The 21,216-nt window shown below is 29.4% G+C and overlaps 1 protein-coding gene across 8 annotated transcripts in view; it reads right to left on the reverse strand.

Annotated features, from left to right (window-relative positions):
- LOC129920260 (calbindin-32) overlaps positions 1-21,216 on the reverse strand; it is a 65,474-nt gene that overhangs the window by 9,101 nt on the left and 35,157 nt on the right. For 5 of the 8 annotated variants that reach the window (XM_056001548.1, XM_056001546.1, XM_056001550.1 and 2 more), the window contains exons 7-9: positions 19,272-19,327; positions 17,092-17,137; positions 2,205-2,216 (exon numbers count right to left, since the gene is read on the reverse strand). In XM_056001548.1, the coding sequence (XP_055857523.1) occupies positions 2,205-2,216; positions 17,092-17,137; positions 19,272-19,327 (114 nt within the window). The remainder of the gene's footprint in view (positions 1-2,204; positions 2,217-17,091; positions 17,138-19,271; positions 19,328-21,216) is intronic. The other 3 variants (XM_056001553.1, XM_056001552.1, XM_056001551.1) reach the window with 1 other exon arrangement.

Below are 21,216 nucleotides of genomic sequence, written 5' to 3' on the forward strand. Positions count from 1 at the left end.
CGTTTAGTTTTATTCTGATCTTGAAGATTTATTTCTTTTAAGCTACTCAGCAATTTTTTCAAACATTTTTATAGGATTTAAATATTTTTACGGTTTCTTCAGAGCCAAAAAATAAAAACCGCAACTATTGATACAGAAATTTAAGTTTATATTTAAGGCTTTCAATTGTGTGGAAAAACTTAAATTTATATTCTTGGCACTTTTAATATTGATTATTATTTTGATTGTACTTTAAGATATAATAATTTTTTTGTATGTAACAATATACACTCCTGCTCAAATTTAACGCACATCATATTTATTTTACAGAAAAGTCCTATTATTACTTTATCTCACAGTATCGTGGTTATTTTCTCAAATAAGACAGGAAAGAGCTTAAATTGAAGGTATGGAATAAAATGTTTGTGGAGGAGATTTGGAGAGGTATGCTGAAGTCTATCTGTCAACCCGCGAACCTTTTAGAGATGAGTCATAAATTTTTATGGAGTAAAATCTGCTTTACAACACGTACGGAGTTAGTGAGCTGTCGTAGATCTAGTTTAAGTAACAAAACATACTTGACTGATATCCTCGAACAGCATGCGGTTCCAATCACTCCTAGATTTGGTCCACAGTTCAGTCTGATGCACGATTATACATGCTAGAGTAGTTTGAGAACATCTTCAAGATTAAAATATGCCACGTTTAAATTGACCACACAGATATCCGGATTTACATTCAATAGAACGTGTCTAGCGGCCATATTATTCACTAGTTTAAAAAATACATCTGGATGTTAAATTGTCAAATGTCAAAATAAATCCAAACCAATATAGTTATCCCGATTTTAACTATAAAAATAGTTAAAAAATAGTTAAAAATTACTATTTTTTTTCTCTGTGAGGTATTAAATATTATGGATTTGGATTTATTTTTGACATTTCAATTTCTTTACATCCAGATGTATTTGTTAAACTAATGAATAATATGGCCGTAGAGGAAATGTTGAAAAAAATGCATTTGCGATCGAAATCCACCTAAAAGCATTCTTGATCAAGAGAAAACTGCAGTGAAAGAAAAGTTACAACAAAACCTTCAAAAGTTAATTCGTAGAATGAACAGACGACTCCAAATTATCATATGCGCTAGAGGAGACAATGCCAAGTATTGAATAAAATTATTGGAAAGAACTATCACCTGCTTCCATTTTTTTTAAATTTTTTTCTTAAAAAACAAAAATTATTTTAATATCAGTTTTCAGACCTTGAATTGCTAGATTTGGGTCATCTTTTTTTTGGTTGATAATACTGTTGCAGTTTAGCATTGTTCTGACTTGCTTAACAATAAGCTACAACAAATAATGTTAAAGCCATTTTAAATAAGATGCAGGGGTATAATTAAAGAAGAAAAAAGTGTGCGTTAATTTTGAACAGGAGCTTAGAATAATAAGTAATATACCTATCTTTGCCATAACTTATACGAGGATGGGTCAAAAAGTTCGCGAAATGAAAGAATACATGTAGTATTTTTGTTATTAAGGAAAATCTTTGTTCTTCGTCCAATATGATTCAGTTTGGATTAATAAAATATACTTTCAATTTTAATGCTTTAATTGATCCATTTAACTTGAGCGCTTCGTTTGTGTTTTCTATACCGTTGAAAAGACAGTTTTCCCTTGCTATCGTTTCTTTTTTTAGGGGTTAATTCATATTTAAAAAAATGTTTAGTAAGAATAAAAATAGAACAAACAACAACAAACAACGACGTAAATTTACAATTTTTAAGAAAACTGATTTGCATGTCACTGCGTTTAAATAATAAAGACTCGAATAAAATGGTAAGAACTTTAAAATCAAAGAAAAAATACGATAGCATTTAGAGTATGTGTTACTAAGCTCTTGATTTTATTTTATAATAATATTTTTTCCTTTAATATTTACATCTAAGACAAAAAAATGTCCTCCTCATTTTTTTATCTATAGGCTTCAACATTTAAATCACGTTATTAGTTCTACATATCTCAATACTATTTAAAAAGACCATAACACGCAAATTAATTTTTTAAAAATCTAAAATTATATAAAAGAAAATGCATTCACTAAATAACTATCGAATTTATTTTTTTTTTTATTTTTAAGACATTAACATATAAATATTTATTATAAAAGTAAATAATGTTTTTGTATATTTTCTTAAATGGATTAGTTTTTGTATGGCATACTTACTTCGATGCCTTCCTTTTAATTTATCAGTTTGTAAGTGAAATTTTTTATGTTGATGTTGTTGTGTTGTGCGTAAATTTTGTTTATATTTTTTTATTTATTTATTTTTATTTCAACGAAAGCAAAAATCAAGACAATCATTTTTTTTATTGTTGTAGTGAAGCATAAAAACCGGGCAATGGTATAGAAGATGCATCATAAAGGTGCGGAGTTTTTTTTGTGAATATGATTGAGATAAATTGATTTGCAGGCAAATTTGTAAAAAAAAGATTTATTTTTGATTAAAGAGAAGTTTTTTTTTTCATTTTCTATTTTATTTGCAAATAAAAAAAATAACGCATTGTTCAATAGATAATTAGTTTTTTTTTTATTTATTGTTGTTATATTATAAAAAATAATCTAAAGTGCAAATGTAAATTGCTAACACATAATTACATACAGTGAATGCTCAAAATTAAATAATTAACGATAGTTTTTTTTTTTAATAGATTTTGAAATAAATTACATAAACGGTTGGTTTTAGCAGATGAAGAAAAAAATTTGTTTATTTTTAAATTTGGGTTTAAAGTATGAAAAGAGATAAAGAAGAAAAAGAAAAAAGGACAGTTATATAATGCTGAAGTTATTCACAATAATACAAAATTTAGTGCTTTTTATTATTACACAATTCCTGCCTTACAGTGGTGCTAAGAAGCATTGACTTTAGATCAATGTAATATTATCTATTATTAACATTTTGACTATGAATGGCATATGGGTCATCCGATAAAAAACCAGAGAAATTTTTCTTAACAGCACTTTTCACTCAATATAAATACTAACAATTTAATTCCGAAATTACTAAGGAATAATTTTTTAATCATTCTCCATTTTTGTTTTTAAATAGTTATATAATATGTAGGTAATGTACAGGAACTTAAATGTTAACCGCATATGTCATTTCCCTAGAAATGTCCTAGAAATGTTTGTATTTTGACACCCATATTTATAAGAAAAAAAACATTAAACTTATACTTATGTACCTTGATAAACAATAGCCATGTTCTATTTTCTTCGTGATCCAGATGAGATCATTGCATTTATTTGCGTAACAACAAAGCGAAATCCTACATTTGTTGTGATACTAATAAATACAATGATCTGATCTGGATCATGATGAAAATAAAACTAGTCTTTTATTTCAATGTTAATATTTTTCCTTAGGTGGAATTCTGTGGCCATAAGCGTAAGTCAAGATAGGAAAAAATTGATTAAGTTTCACCATAGGTCTGTTTGGGTTCTTTTTGGACAAAAATACGAAACCTGTCAAGTTTTAGGGAGTGGGAATGAAATCCTCTCAGAGTAAGAAAAATTGTGTAAAAGTACCCAAACGCTTTTAGCACAAAATTTTACTGCTACTTTTTCAACAACAACAAAAATGTAAACAACTACAGAGGCATGTCAAACTCAATGGTTACGAAGGGCCAAAACAGCGAGATCAAAATTTGAATGGGCCGCAGAAAAAAAGTATAACTAAAATTTTTATAAAAAAAAATTATAAAAAAAAAGGAAAAATGATAACATTAATGTGTCCCATTTACAATGTTTTTTCTTACACCAATTTTTGTTAGGCTGGATATTATAGGTAACTCATTCCTCTTGTCTTAATGACCTTAATAAAAGCTCGCATCGACAGGTACATTTAAATCAAGAGAACTTGTCTTTCAAAGACAAATCTGCATGCCTTTTTTCATATTCAGTTTTAAGGCCCAACTATAATAGGCATATGCGCTCATGGGCTTATGTCAAAATTGAACGAACTGCTTCGTCCTGTTTCTGAAAAAATGAAGAGTAGCCATAATTAACATACAGGCGCATGGCCTTCTGTCACAATTTATATTTTTGTTTTCCATAATTTTTGTAAAAAACGCGTTGAATTTACACAAAAATATTCTTCAAACTGTTTTATTCAATTCAGAATTCGTATAATATTTTTTTTAAGTGAAAATTAATTTAATTTTTCCATCCCCCTTGCATCCATGTTGTTTACATTTTATTCTGAGAAATTTACTCATGTCACGCGGTTCAGAGCGCACAACATATGCTTAACGAAAGTTAACGAACCGCGCATATGCGCATTATGGCTATCCCATAAAAATTGTGTATGTTCGACAACTCACTCATGCCATTTTGACATAAGCCCATGCGCGCATATGCCTATTATAGTTGGGCCTTAAAATTTTAGATTTTCTTGTGGATTATTTTTGATACGACCGACCACCGATGCAAACTTACCTAAATGTGACATATTGCATGCTGGAGTTAAGGTTTTTATCATCAAAACCTAAACGAATTCCCAAGACCCAAAGCCAATTGGTAGGTTAAATGAGAATTTTCGCTTTTAATTCACTTTAAGAAATCACAGAACTTCCCCTGATCTACGCCCACAAAATCTAAATTATAAACTTAAACTCAAAATTATTATAAAATGTGGACTGGGCCGCAGAGTTATGCGTATTTTTTGTATTGTTTTTCCAACATTTTTTTTTTGACGTGATAACATATGGATTTTTGTGTGATAGAAGTGATTTTTTTCACTTTTTTCATAAGAAATGATTGTTTTAATAAATTATTTTAATACTTTTTGCGCATTGTAAAAAATTGTTTTATTCTTTAGAAGAAATGTTTGGCTTTTTAATGGTACAATTTTTTTTGTAAGCTTTTCAAATAAAAAAAATAATATAATGAGAAAAGAAATAAAAAGGTAATTTTTTTTAGCTTTTTCTTGTAAATTATGATTATTTATAACGCTTCAAAAATACTTTAAAATTACTTTAATTTTTAAATTTAAGAAATCTTTATAAATTGATTTTTATGTAGGGGAGAGTGGGGCTAAAAGTAACAGGGGTAAGAATTAACAGCTAAAAAAAACGATGTTTCTTTCAATATTAAGAAACGCGTAAAGGAAAAAAATGCTCAATTTTTCCATATCTACCGGCACATTGTCTTCAGTTGAAGATAAGGTGACAGGGTGAGAAGTTATACTAGTGGTGAACAAAAAAATCATGTTTGTATCTTTTTTTTTTAATTTTATTTTTGGTCTACCTTTTAACCCGAAAAAGATAGAGTGCTAAGTCTTTTTTTGCTATATGCGTTTGCTTTAATTGCGTGTATATGTTATGTCTATATCAGTTTCGCTTTTTATTCAAATTGATTTTGTGTGAAAAATTTCATGCTGGGGCTAGTTGTAACATTTTTCCGGGGCAAGTTGTAACATGCAAAAACCTACCTATTGATCTGTTCACTTGACTCAGATTAATATTAATTTTAATTTGTATTCATTCGACTTTATTTTACTTTTTACACGTGAATTGTGATTTTTCGTTCACCTTATTATTATTTATTTTGCATTACAACAAATGCTGTTTGTTACCTATCAACTAATGCAAACTAATTTTTTGAATAAGTACCAGCGTTCAAACCTTGCTCGGTTTGGAGCATATTTATTCAACTTTCAGGGGAGAAAGATTTACTTTAACGTTCAACGTAACTATTTTTTCGACTTACCCCACTTTTTTCTTACATACATACATACAAATTTTTTACCTAGTATAACCAACAACCCTGGATATGAATGCTTGTAAATAAATTTGTATTTATTTTGGAGTTGCAAACACATTTTGAACCAACACTTGAATTTATAAAGCTTATAAATCAATTTATGAATTCAATTAATTTTAATTTAAGACTTTAGTCAAATCTTCTCCGAAATCTTGGATTTAATCCCTTTTTTTCAAATCTGCACCAAAATTTCATGACTGTTTGTTTTTATTATTACTAATTAAAATAAATAAATATAAGCAAATAAAGGTATTTTTTTCTTATTTTAAGTTCTTGATATAACCTACCCCGGTATGTGTTACACTTTGCCCAGTATGTGGGGTAGGTTGAAACAACACGATTTTTGTTTCAACATTACCGTTAGGTTTTGAAAAAAAAATTGTGATGGATCTTACAGCTAAAATGTGGTTCTTTTATTTAAAAAAGGTTGGGTTGACTTATTTTCAAATTTGTAGGAGTACCATCGGTTTTAGTAAAAAGTGTTACATTTGGCCCCCCTCCCCTATATTTAAATTTAAAATAATATTTTTAATTTGCTTATACCTGAAGATGAGAAGAATTCTCGAAAACGTTTGTTAAATAAACAACATTTATACAGGGTGTCCCAAAAGTAATGGATCAAACGAAGTATGCAGATAGGCCAACTTAAGGGCTCTCAGAATTTGGTAACTTGTCCATCCCAAATCCTTACGGTTTTTGATTTAATGCAGTTTTTGTGAAATTTCGATAAATCCCGACTTGGCACCAGTATTTTGCTTCCTCCACTCATAATTGGATTTTGTTTTTTACAATTCTTTCACTAAAACATTGCCTAATAATAAGAAATAATTAATTAATCAAAATATTTTTTATTTCATTCGCCATTTTGCTGCAAATGAATTAACAGTTTCATGTTTTATGAAAACTCAATTTCTCACTTTTATTTCAGAGCAACACCCTGAACAAATTTTTTATGGTGTGACCCTGGTTTATTATTTTGAAAACTTGCCGTGTTATTGCAGTTTTCAAAAATGTATAAAAGTTTCCAAAGTTGAAGTTAGAACTAAAGATATTACAATTTGAATGCAAAAAAACAGAGGTTTTCAGAGCAAAATAACAAACAAAAATCGAGGCTTTTATTCAAAAAGAAATAAACAAACAACAGTCGAGAAAATTTGTTTATTTTTCTTTGTTATTTTTCTCTGACAGACCCTGTTTTGTTGCTTTTAAATTGTAATATCTTTAGTTCTAACTTCAACTTTGGAAACTTTTATACATTTTTGAAAACTGCAATAACACGGCAAGTTTTCAAGATAATAAACCAGGGTCACACCATAAAAAATTTGTTCAGGGTGTTGCTCTGAAATAAAAGTGAGAAATTGAGTTTTCATAAAACATGAAACTGTTAATTCATTTGCAGCAAAATGGCGAATGAAATAAAAAATATTTTGATTAATTAATTATTTCTTATTATTAGGCAATGTTTTAGTGAAAGAATTGTAAAAAACAAAATCCAATTATGAGCGGAGGAAGCAAAATACTGTTGCCAAGTCGGGATTTATCGAAATTTCACAAAAACTGCATTAAATCAAAAACCGTAAGGATTTGGGATGGACAAGTTACCAAATTCTGAGAGCCCTTAAGTTGGCCTATCTGCATACTTCGTTTGATCCATTACTTTTGGGACACCCTGTATATGAGAATAAGAAAATATTCTTTATCTTTAATTAATATAAACGCTTCAATTGACTCATTTTAAACAAAAGTACACAACCTGTTTTCTTACGACGTTATCACGTAAAATCATCGTCCGGCTTTACAGACAACCACTCTTTTTTTATTTATTTTTTTATAAAATATTTTTAAAATAAAGCACTTAACCACTAAAACTCAATAAATAAAAACATCGCCATGCATGTACTTTGTTTTGTTCATCCAAAAATGTAAACACAAATTGAAAAAAAAAAAATAAAGAAATGAAATGAAATATACTAAAACCACGTTGTAACACTTTTTGCAACACTTTTTTTTATTATTTTGTTCACAAAATATTAATTTATGTTGAGTATTACACCACAAAAACGAAAAAAAAATAAAAATAAAACTGAAAAAAGCCACACCGTCATGTTTGTAGTTTGTTTTGTTTATATTGTGCGACAAGAAAAAATAAAAAAACAGAGAAAGCACTTCCTTTGACAGCTTCAGATTTTGTCCGGAGAAATTCGCAAGAAGGGGAAATTGTTTTCTCTTTTTTGTGAAAAAATGCACAATTTCAGAGTACCCAAAAAAGAATTGTGTTGAAAATGTTGAAAAAAGTAGAAATATTTCTTTTTTAGACATTACCCAAACAGACCTCATATTTGCTCCATATTGCCTGGTTAACAACTCAATTTGTTTGGTCTAGTAGGTTTTTGTTAGCATACAAATTAAGCGAACGGAAATTTAAACTTGGAACGCCCGCAGTTCCTTTTCCAGAGCACATAAGAGATGTTCTTTCACCATTTTTGGCTTGGATAATTTCTTATGAGACACCCTGTATATTACTATTTTTGATCAATATACATAAAACTACATCGAAAAAATGCTCACTTATTTTCGGGAAACGAAATCGAAAAATGTTGAGCTGAAAGTTGGGGTTTGGATGCCGAAATTATATACCTACTGAAAATGCGGTTTGAAGGAGTTTAAAGTTTCATTTTTACGATTTTAGGGTATACTTACGGTACGGTATCTACTAAATAATATAAAATTAATTCAAAATACTAGTAGTTTTGCTACGGATTACATACACTATGTATGGGTTAAAATATCACTACTCCTTAACATAAGAACAAACTACTTCATAAAGACTTGCTGTTCTTAGCCACACTGTGAAGCATTGAATAGTGAATAGTTACATATACATAAGAACAAGAGGTTTTCATATAATATGTATAACAAATGTTGTTTTATAAAATAGAAAAAAAAATAATAAAACAAAAAAAAATCAAGTATACAACATACATGGATGAAATGCTAGCTTTTTTTTGCATTCTTACAATTTTAGGGCTAAAAAAATTAATTTCGATAAACTGTGTTGAAAACTTATTTAATAACTTTCTACAAGAAAACTTGGTTTTTATATTACAGTTTAAGAAGATGGTATTTTTATCTACAACAAAAGTTAAAAAAAATGTACATACTACATCAAGCTGATATGTCGGAGCCCTAGGTTTTATTATGTTAATTCACATTTGATAAGGTTTTCACAGCGGTAAATAAGAGGGGTCAATTTTATCTAATAGTACGAAAAAATAAACAGAAAAAGTACCTACTTTCCCGTTTGTAACTCCATATTATATTTTTTTAATTTAAAAAGTTGCCCAGTCAATGAATTTAACTTTCTTCTTTTGTATATTTTAGATTTTGATTATTCGTTTTGTAAAATCTTTTTTACTTTACTATAAACTCGTACCTATATAATATTATTCTACTAAATTACCTCAAAGTTTGGCTAAAAATTTTAAACAATAAGTCAAAAATCCATTTTTAATTAGAGAATTTTTTTGTCGTAAACGCCTAAATCCACTTTTTACTTGCTCAATAGGGCAAGTATTGGTTTCGTGTAAAAAAAAAAATTCGAGGTTTTAATCAAAACTAACATTACGATGATGGAGAAGTCCGAAAAAGTGGTTTTCGTCATGACGTCCGTCGGTCTGTGCGTCGGTGCGTCGGTGCGTCGTCACAAAAAGCTGTACATGAAGCTGCAGCCTAAACGGGTTGAGGGATTTTCTTGAAATTTGGTACAGATGATTTTTTTGTAATTTCCAAGGTTGGTTTTTTTTTTGTTTTTTAATATCTCGCTTTAAACGTATACCTCCCATACAAAGTTTTGGAGTTATTGCAACTTTCTCGAAAACGGCTCTAACGATTTTGATTAAATTTAACATACGTAATGCTGTTTGTAGTTCTAACATAACTGCGTTTTTAGTTTTTCTCAAAAAATGCGGATAGTGAAAATATGACATTAACTCTTTTTTAAATCGCGGATGTCGGCTCTTCCCGTACATCTTAATGGAGTTATTGCAATTTTCTCGTAAATGACTCTAACGATTTCGATTAAATTTTACACAAGTAATGTTATACGTAAATCTAACGTAACTGCATTTTTAGTTTTTCTCAAAAAATACGGATAATGGAAATATGACTTTACATTTTTTTTAATCTTTGATGTCGGCTCTTCCCGTACACCGTTAATGAGTTATTACAATTTTCTAGACTAAATTTGACATACATAATGCTTTAAGTGATTTTAATATATGTAGCTAATTGCATTTTTTGTTTTTGTCAAAAAAAACACGAGTAACAAAAATATGGCGTAAGAAAAACAAAAAAAAAAAAATTTCGTATTTTTGTATTTCGTATGAAATTCCTTAAAAAAATCAAATTTTAACTAATAGTAATTTCGATTGGCAGTACGGAATCATTCTGAAAGCGTTTTATTCGCACAAAACTGACAGTTTTGTATGAATAAAATTTTTTCAGAATGATTCCGGACGCTTCCGGACTGCCAATCGAAAACGCCATAATTCAAAATTATTTTTTTCTAAATCTTTGACATAAAAGCTACTTTTATCATAAGAGCAAGTACGTGCGGCCCCAGTCGTGCATTTTATTTAAACTGGATATGTAGTAATAGGTTTTAGAATGTGCTCTTTTGATTTCTGTTATCAGATCTTTCCAATCGTTGACCGTTACTGAGATAATTAGTATGCATTTTGTCGTATATCCACAAAATAAGCATTGTAAACTATGAATTTCTTTAAACGTTTTTATCCATAATTTGCGAGAAATTGGGTAGTGACCTTCTAAAAAATGATGTGTAAGGCTTTAACATTAATTGGATAAATCTTAAGTCCACTTTAATATGGTTTTGTGTGGAGGGGCCATAACTTTACAGCTGAAAAAAAACAGAAAGTATTGGAATGTCGTACGTGACCTTACTTTGTCGTACGTGTATGGGATGGAAAAAAAAGTTGTCTTTGCTGGCGTTTACGACAAACTGATTTTGGTTAAAAACCTTGATAATTTGAAAACCAACCCAGATAAGATAATTTTAACAACATAAATAAGAAGAAGTTATCGCGCAAAGTATTTTATTAAAAATTGAAAAAATTCAAAAAATACTAAGACTGGTAGATACTGGTACCAAGTTCTCAGATTTGGTTTAAATTTGGATCGTTTACTTAGATTTTTGTTTGTAGATGAACAATTGAACACATTACTTTTTTTTGCGAGCATACAAAGTTGATAGACTAGGGCCCAGTTGTACAAACGTGGTTCAGCCTCGGATCAGGAATTTAACTCGCCGATTTCGGCGGATTAGCAGTGGATCAACCTTGGTTCAAGGATGGATTTAGCTATTTCAAGCTATATGGACCTAGAAATCAATTTTGTCACCGAATTCAGAAAATAAAAGTTGCTGAACACGGATCAAATATTTGTACAACTGGCCCTATATGTACAAATATGTATTTTTAGGACTTTGAAGAAAACCTATAATGTTAATTTTGTTTAACAATGTTAACCAAGTAAAAATTACAAATTACTGAAAACCCATAAAATTCGATGGTACATACCTAATAGAAATGGCTTCGTGTGAGTTTTCGACAAATTACTTAAAACCCCCGAAATGCGATGGCATATAGTAGATTTGGCTTCGTGAGAGTTTTCGAAAATAACTTTGACTAAGTTTGAAAAAAAATATGAATTTAAAAATTTACATTTTTTAAGGATTAATGTTCAAAAACTATTCAGGAATATGTTTCTTAAGAAAATGTGTTAACAAATTAACATTTCTTAAAAATGTTTATATGCCTTCGAACCTGGGGGAACTGGCCCTCTTTTTGAGGGCCAGTCGATTAAAGCTGAAACACAATCACGCTTTAGGGCGTCGTTTCGTTGCGTTACGTTGAGAAATCCTCAAAGCGCGCTTCTGTCACTTTGACTTTGAACATCTGATTGCAACATAAAATCTGCTGTCAAATAAAAAAAAACACAGTCACTCACAAAATTATTGGGCCAAGTCTTTATCTTGATTTAATTGTGGAAAAATGAAAAAGGATATTAATATGTTTAAAAAATGCATAGAAATTTGTTTATTCTTTAATACTATAGTTATAAAAACAAAACCAATCAAAATATATTGTTTTTAACAATAAAACTCAGTCTAAAACATCATTAATTTTTTTTTTTTGTTTTTAATACGTAAATTGTTTTGATTTAAAATATCTCGATGTCGTTTTTTTGTGCAAAAACTATATAGAGAAATTAAAAAACACACATAGTATTGCAATAATTTTTTTTTTTTATTCACATTTGGCGCAATAATAATGTGGGTGACTGTAACTATGTCTGTTAAATGTCAGAAAGCGAGCAAAAGTTCAGTCTGGTTGAACTTTTGCTCGCTTTCTTACGTTTCCTTACGTTTGTCAAAAAAAGCGTACGTAAGAAAAGCGTCATTGTGTGAGGATACACAGATTTCCTATAGTTGAACTTTTCGCAGTTGTCAAAATCGACGGCAAAGCGTGATTGTGTTTCAGCTTTTAGAATCAAGACTCCTTTATGGAAATGTCGTCTGTGAACTTCTGTCCGTGCACCGATTATCACAATTCCATAAACAAAGATAACACAGGTCAACACGAAATTTGTGCTTGGGTTGTGACTATGAAATTATGATAGATTTATTGATACTCATCTGGAAAATATATATATATATGTATATTTTTTTAAATTGCTTTTTTGAGAGCAATTTCCAGTTTTCAAGTAAATCTGTCTTTTACAAAAATTGTCGTGCGTTATTTTGGCAAAAACTCGAGAACGTCTTACCCGTTTTGGCTGATTTTTGTTTTGTTTTCTTCATTTTAATGCTGTTTTCATTTTCATATTCAGAAAAATAAAAAAAAAGGAAATTTAAGAAGAAAAAAGAAAAATTAAACCGAAATTTTCGTTTTTTTTTCGAATTTTTGTCAAATGGGAGCTTGAGGCATTGTTTGATACCTTCTATTTTCAATATTTATGGTAAAAGTAATTCACTCTGATGGTATTTTTATTAGGTATACAAAAATAACTGCTTACACAAATAACTGTATCCAAACTGTAGCCAAACTAGTTCATATTGAAACTCTTTATTTATTGAAAAGTTAAATTAATTTTTTTGCATAGTTTTTGTTTTATTATTTTGTTGCATATACAGGGTGTCTAAAATGTAATGAATTAAACTAAATGTGCTGATAGGCTAACTTAAGATCTCTCAGAATTTGGTAACTTGTTCATCCAAAATCCCTACTTTACAACAGTATTTTGCTTCCTCTGCCCATAATTGATTTTTGTTTTTTACAATTCTTTCACTAATAAAAATATTTTTTATTTCATACGCCATTTTTTTGCAAACTCAAAACTCAATTTCTTACTTTTATTTCAGAGCAACAAGAACAAAAAAATTTGTATTGTGTGACTGTGGTTTATTATTTTTAAAACTTGTCCCGGTATTGCAGTTTTCAGAAAAGTATAAAAGTTTCCAAAGTTGAAGTTAGATAAAAAAATACTACAGCTTGAACTCAACAAAACAGGGTTTTTCGGAGCAAAAAACCCTTGTATTCATCATAACTTTTTTGTTATAATTTAAGTAAATAAATTGCTTTGGCAAAAATGTAGAACTTTAAATTATCTACATTTTATATCTTAAAAGTTTTTTTGTACAATGCACGGTTCTTGCACTGTAGCTCATAAGTCTCGAGTTAGGCTCACAGGGTATGAAAATTGTATTTTTGCTCCCAACACTACAAAAGCAAATCTTAGGAGGGGAAAGGGTGATTATCTATTGTTTTGGTTTACCATGAACCCAAAAAGTGCAAATTAAACCCAAGCACAAAAAATATTTTTATTTTTGTCGACCTGTGTACCTAATATAAGAAAGACCAATCCTGATGTAAACCAGTTTGGTGCGGTGTCAAGCTTAAACAAGTTTCAACTGCAAACCTAGTAATTTGGTAACATTCTATTCGTTGGTCTTAAATGATAAGAATATGACAGCCAAAAAGAAAAAATTAAAACAAGCGACCAATTTCTTATCTTCACTTGAAACGAGGCAAACTATACGATTATGGTTTGTAACCTTGATGGGGTTCATATCAAATCGAATAGGTTAACACATTAAAAATGCAATTCAACAATGTTTAATTCCATTTACACTATACAATTGTGTTAATTTAGCATTAACAAGATATCGTTTTACAATTGAATTAATGGTTAATGGAATGGCTGAAATATTTTTAGTGGTACTGTTAACGATTATTTTTTCTTTAAGTTAAATGAATTTTCAACACAGCAATATATATATAAATAACAAATACATACATATGTACATAAATACTTAGACATCAAAACAGATAAAGTATTCATAATATTATGTTTATTATATAAAATTTAATATCAGGCCAATTGAAAGCGGATTAATGCATGAATGTAAATATCTTTAGATTTTTGTTGTAATAAATGTCGTGTTGTTTGTTTTTGTAAAAATTGTGAGAAGAGGAGGGTGACCTATTTATCATCAAGACGATATTTAGATTTAAGATTCTTGACCATTTCTTTAAAGTCATAATAACAAATGAATGAAGATTAAGATGACACAAAAATCTTATTACAACGTGATTATAATAATCTTCGTATTTGCGACATATTTTCATAATTTTGAAATCAAATTATGCTAAGTTTTTTTGGTCGTATATTATTTTACTTAGGTAAACAAAGAAGATAGCTTTTGGAAGATGTTTCGTAACTAACCATAGGTACCAACGGTTATGATGAACTCCGAGGTTAATGATTGATTGATTTTAAACATTATTATCTAAGGAAAATTTAAACATGAAATATCATTGATTTTACTGATATAGATACCAAAAATTTTGGAGACAGTTCTACTCGACTAGATCCCGACAAATAAGTCATACACGAGAAAATTCATGGGATAACTAATAATAATAATGTTTTTCTTTTTTCTTTTTCTTTTGTTATTATTATTATATATTTATTACTGATTTAGTTCCATTTATTATTGATTTAGTTCCATTTTTTACGACGTAAATACTGAAATTTTATAGCACTAGCAAAACCAATGGAATCGCATATGATTGCAAAATTAACATAAAAATCATTGATTCAACACAATTTGTTGAAAAACGGTAATATCGTTAATAGGCACGTATGTCACACGAAACAGAAAAATAAACATAAACATTAGCCAGCTTTTATCATTCTGCTCGTGTATGCCGTATTAATAATAGCGTGGTAAAGTATGATACAAATGTGATATAAGTTATGTATATGTATCGAAACATTTAAGAATATAACATAAGTATCAGAAAGTCTATTAATTTGCATTATTTTATAGAATTTGTAGACTTTCGAGCATTGCGAGCACTTTGTGATCACTCCATTTTCATTTAATTTCTATAAAAAACACTAAGCAATGCATTGTATAATAAATCATTAATGCAATACTTACACGCTCAATCGATTGGCATCAATCATTTAAAAGTATTACTAAAAGCATATACCTACAGTCAGTCACAAAAGTAAATATACAGCTTTTACTTTGTTAGAAACTATTGCTGTTTAGGTTACCCCCTACACCTGAAGAGGGCAAACTGTTTTAAAAGCCCAGATTTAACTACATAACTTTGATGTATAATTTGGGCTGAATCTTAACCACTGTTCCTATAAGACTCGATTCCTAATTTTTTGCACCAAATATAGTATCTACAATACAGCACACATGCTCCAAAGCATTAAAATCAAGCGAATGGGGGTATTTGGAGCTTGTTTTGAAATAGGTTTTGTAAGCATTTCCTAAATAAGGTCAGTACGATCCATATCACCCTAATTTTTGACACTATAGTGCAGGTTGTTTTTTAGAAGGTCTTAATAAACATGGGTGCTCACCAGTTCTTTCCTCAATGAAGAATAAGTTATCGTAGACAAAAGTATACACATACACAGACACACCCATACCATACATCAATTAATGTCGTCTTTGCCTTTTTTGCTAGTACCAGCTCTTTTATAGGATCTTGTTATTTGTATCTTTCTCTTTTCGCCACTGCCATCTGAGCAGTGTACTTTGTCTTATGCGCCATGGATGTAGCAAAATTTCAAGAAATCAATTACAGGTCTAAATTCGAAAAGAATGAAAGGTTCTAGGAAGCTTTACAAATTGTAGTGAGTGATAAAAACGTGTTTTTAGTTTTTTTTTTAAGCTAGGTATTATATTTTATTTTTTACAGTTTAGTCTTAAAAATTTTGAATTGGGTGAAAATTGACTTAGGCAGTTTATACCTGCAAACTATAGTTTTTGCATCCATATAGTTAATTGATTTGGGATGTTTCGACCCCTTTCCGCTCAAATGTCCGCAACACGATAATATTTTGTTGCTATTCGAACTACATATAGGTTTGTCTTTGCATATGAGCAAATTTTAAGTTCGAAACGATAAAATTAGAAGTAAGCTTAAATTGATTATTATGATTGTTTTGATCCCCCAATATTCCTCTTCTAGTCCGGATAGCCAAAATATTTTGTTTCCTTCTCAACTTCCTTTTGTACAAATTTTCAGTCGGATATGAAAATCGGAAGTGGTTCAAAATTGACTTCATAGATTTTATTACATTGTTAAAAGTTTCTTAGTTATACCTAGTTTTTAAGTATCAAGTGGTGCCAATAAAAGCGTTATATTAAAAAATCCAGAATGTTCTTCTCAGCTTTGTTAAATGTCTCATTTTTTGTATTGATGAAAATCAAAACAATTAAGATTTTTCTTGATTAACTTTTATCTGATTGAGGGTGTAATTATCATATTATTTTTATAAAGAGACTTGTGACAGCGCATGCACGAATTCTATACACAATTGCACAATGTCATTGTTTATAAATTTTTACAAGTATTTATGTATGTATGTATTTTAGAAATTTCAGCTCCGGTTAACAGTTCCCGGAATGCTTGATTCTCTTTGCAGTACTAAGGGTTCTATTTATGTACGTGTGTATTTATGTAGGTATATGTGTCGGGTCTGTTAAAAGTTTTCAAATGCATGACATTGTCTGGACAAATAAATTTTAAACAAAAGAACAACGAAATTATGTACATTATGACCATGGAAATAAATAACAAATAATTTAAGATGATATCTGATTATCAAATTATAAAAATAATATACAATATATTATACATATAAATACCTAATTCTAAATTAAATTATGTATAACACTCACCTTGAATACCTGGCGACAAAGGAAGTTTTCCTTAACGGGAAGCAATCTTTACAGTTTCAAAATACGTTTTAGATGCAAATCATGCAGAACAAGATGGTTGTACTTTTTCTCCGAGTTTTGAGTAGGTGTGTTGATTTTTTTTGTATTTAATAGTTTTTTTTTATATTTTTTTGTTTTGCAGTGGATTTTATTTGTATGGAGAAAAAGACAAAAGGACGAAAAATGTTTTTTGTTTAAAAAATTGAAATAAGGTAAAATCTTAAAAAATAATATACAGGGTGTCCCAAAAGTTAACGTCGAAACGAAAACGGTAGATAGGGTAGGTGGTGACAGTTATCAAAAAAATAATAAAAAAAAATCGCAGCCATATATTTTGGGAGTTATGGGCATTTGAAAAAAAGTCGAAAAAATGGTCACCCTGTGACGGTTTTTCATGTGCCGTGACTACAAATCTTAAGTTTTGACATTTTTTTCTTTTGTTACGGAACCTTGAATAACCCTGCTATCAAATGCATTCAAAAATTTTAACTCAGCTACATCAGTTTTAAAGAAAATATTACTTTTTTACCCAACTTAGTACTAAAAATTTTTACATGACTCTAATTCAATGAGCCGTAGTGTAAAAAAAATGCACTACGACGTTTCGGCAAGTTGCCTTAAAAGTTGGTGTGTTCAATTCTCTTTTCAAAATGGTATAACATTGTTGGGAACATTTCATAAATAACCGAGATAAATTTTTTTTTCTTAAGAAATCCGACTTTTTTTTAGGTAATTTTTCCATATTATTTAAGTTTTTGAAGTGAAAACTTCTTTAGTATCGTAGTGATTTGAAACAAGATGAAACGAAAACGCGACACGACTTCAACTTGTTATAACTTTTTTGTTTTAATAGATAGATGAATGAAATTTGTACTGTAGATAGGTAATTGAATAAATTATAATTGTACAAAATTTCAATTAATTTCATGATCAAAATTCGGAGATAACGGTAAAAAGATGTTCTTTTCCAACACACGTTATATCTTTTGATCTAGTGCACATACAAATTTGATTTAACTTTAATACCTCAAAACACCTGTGGAGATCTGTTGGCGATGACCAGCTACCAGTGTAGGAAATACCGTAATCTCAGTCTGGAAATTCGACATGGTTGACTTTAAAAAATTCTAACTTCTCTTGTAGACATCATCATTATACAAGGTGAAACAATAAGCTTTCACATGGTATAAAATATTTTATAGGTTGTCAAACAAAAAAATTTATTTAATAGCATGAGAACATAAAAATAAATGTTTTTTTGCTTTTTGGATGAAATTTCATCGAGTTTAAGAAATTCTAGCTCTTTTTGTAGATGTCTCATACACCTGATCAACATATATATTTTTAGCTAAGATAATAAGCTTTCAGATGATATAAAATTTATATAGGTTGTCATATACAAAACATGGATTTGAAGGTGATTGAATAAAAATAGGTCGATTTTTTCTATTTTTTTTTTTTTCAAGAAAAATGATTTTTAAGGTTTCACTTCTACCACGTGTGAATTGCACACATGATTTTTTTTTATTCTGAAACGTTCTGAAAAGGTACAAAACTTGAATAATATGAAAATATTACCTCATAAAAAAGTCGGATTTCTTAAGAAAAAAAAATTATCTCGGTTATTTATGGAATATTCCCAACAATGTTGTACCATTTTGAAAAGAGAATTGAACACACCAACTTTTAAGGCAACTTGCCGAAACATCGTAGTTCATTTTTTTTACACTACGGCTCATTGAATTAGAGTCATGTAAATTTTTTTAGTACTAAGTTGGGTAAAAAAGTAATATTTTCTTTAAAACTGATGTAGCTGAGTTAAAATTTTTGAATGCATTTGATAGCAGGGTTATTCAAGGTTCCGTAACAAAAGAAAAAAATGAGAAAACTTAAGATTTGTAGTCACGTCACAGGGTGACCATTTTTTCGACTTTTTTTCAAATGCCCATAACTCCCAAAATATATGGCTGCGATTTTTTTTATTATTTTTCTGATAACTGTCACCACCTACCCTATCTACCGTTTTCGTTTCGACGTTAACTTTTGGGACACCCTGTATGTATAAATAAATAATTTAATGTAGGTAGGTAGGTGCATAAATGATATCTTTTTTTTAAGTTCAAAGGAATTGGTTAACTTACTTCGCCATTTCAGAAAGTTGAAGCCGTCCATCCTTATTGGCATCAAATACCTGTAGCTGGAATTATAAAGCAAATAAGTATTATCCACTGCTTATTGTTCATGTAGATTTATGTAGAAACATAAATATTTCCAAAATGTTTTCTTTCCCTCACTTTAAAATTTGTATGCGATTTTACAGATTTTTCATTTTTAATGGCAACTTTAAATAGAATGTAGAGTGAATTGATTAAAAAGAATACACATAATGACATCGTCCTTTTATAATAAATTTGATAAATTCGCTTTGAATGCGTTAAGGGTACGACCGGCATTAAACTATCAGAAGAATAATAAAAATAAAAAGTTTAAAATAAACTATGAAAATAAATAGTTAAAGCATAAGCTTTAACTAAGGTTTAACTGGTTATGTTAAGTTGGCATCCCCAAATGTTTATTTTTTTTTAACCTGCCTGGTTCAATTGCCCAAGGTTAGTCCAGGATAGCCCAATATTTTTTTTCGGAAGCCCACCCTTAGTTGGACATTGCGCTTCAAATGTTATTAATTTGACTTAGAAGTCTAGCTTGATCTAATGTATTCCAAACCTATGTCTGGGCATCCCAGACATAGTAAGAAAATTTCTCAGGTAAGTTTTCAGCATTGAATAATTACAAATAGAAGTGGACACCCAGGGAAACTTCCGCTGTAAAATTGTCGGCGCTAGTATCGTGCGTTGAATTAAAAAAGCAAATCCAACAATCCAAAAGCAAATCTAGCAACCCAAAATCAAATCCTAAACCAATTATACATATAGATAAAAGTTTACCTATTTCAAAAAGTGGAGATAGCCTAGAGGATAAGGTGAATGTCTGGTAAGTTTACCTGCCTAGGTTCGAATCTGACGGGAAATTGAGATTGTTTTTTTTTTTTTACATTACTAGAATAAAAATTAATTAAATTTATCAAAAAAAAAAATCTCCGCAAAAATAAAAAAAAAAACAAATTTCAATTTTTACCGGTATTCGAACCTAGGCCAGTAGAAGTAAAAGGCATCGTCCTTGTTCTCTAGACTAATATGGCTTTTCAATGTACGAAAACTTATATCAATATAAGCTCTTTGAAATGTCTAATAATAATTATTAATTTTTTTATGAAGGTTTAAAAAAAATTATTAGTTAAGACTCAACTCGAAAATACATGAAAGTTGAGGCGCAAACATGTAATTAATCTATCTTCCGGTACGTTGTGGTCGCATGAGTAATCTGCGGTGTCACTTCTATTTGTAATTATTCAATGGTTTTCAGCTGTTATCAATGAAAAAAGTTGATCAATTCAGGGTTAATCAAATACCTAATGTGTCACTTTTTTGTATTCTCATTTAAGCCTGAATGTTTAAAAAATTATAGACGAATGGTTTATGTTTCAAAAATTAATTTATCAACAAGCCCAGCCACGTAAAAACAAAAAATACATAATAAAGTCTATTTAAAGACCGGAGCTCCAGAGCAAAAATAGAACAAATTCGTTCAAGGGTTTTTATTGCTGAATATGATTCCTTGGCATAAGCGAATACTCCAGCCAAAAGTGATTCTAAATCTATTTGTGCATTTCTGAGTAAACGGCAACACTGGTCGGTTTTCAGTTTTTTTTTTATTTAACTCGAAACCCAAGCCTAACTTTGAAATGGTTCAAAGACACTTTTCATAGAAAATTAAATTTTCTAACAAGTTAAAAATTAAAAATTAGTTTAGACTAAAATTTTAACCTAAAATCAATGAAAAAAAAAGTTACAAAATCGAGGATTTTATTTTTTTTACTAAATCGAAGGGCATTTCGTGTAGGAAGCCGGAACGTCAAAAAATCAAAAACTGAAAACCGACCAGTTTTGCCGTTTTCTTAGAAATGCACAAATGGATTAAGTAGCACTTTTGGCTGGAGTATTTTACTAAGCCAAGCAATCATAATCA

Source organism: Episyrphus balteatus, chromosome 4 (assembly GCF_945859705.1).
Source record: "Episyrphus balteatus chromosome 4, idEpiBalt1.1, whole genome shotgun sequence".
Classification (NCBI taxonomy): domain Eukaryota; kingdom Metazoa; phylum Arthropoda; class Insecta; order Diptera; family Syrphidae; genus Episyrphus; species Episyrphus balteatus.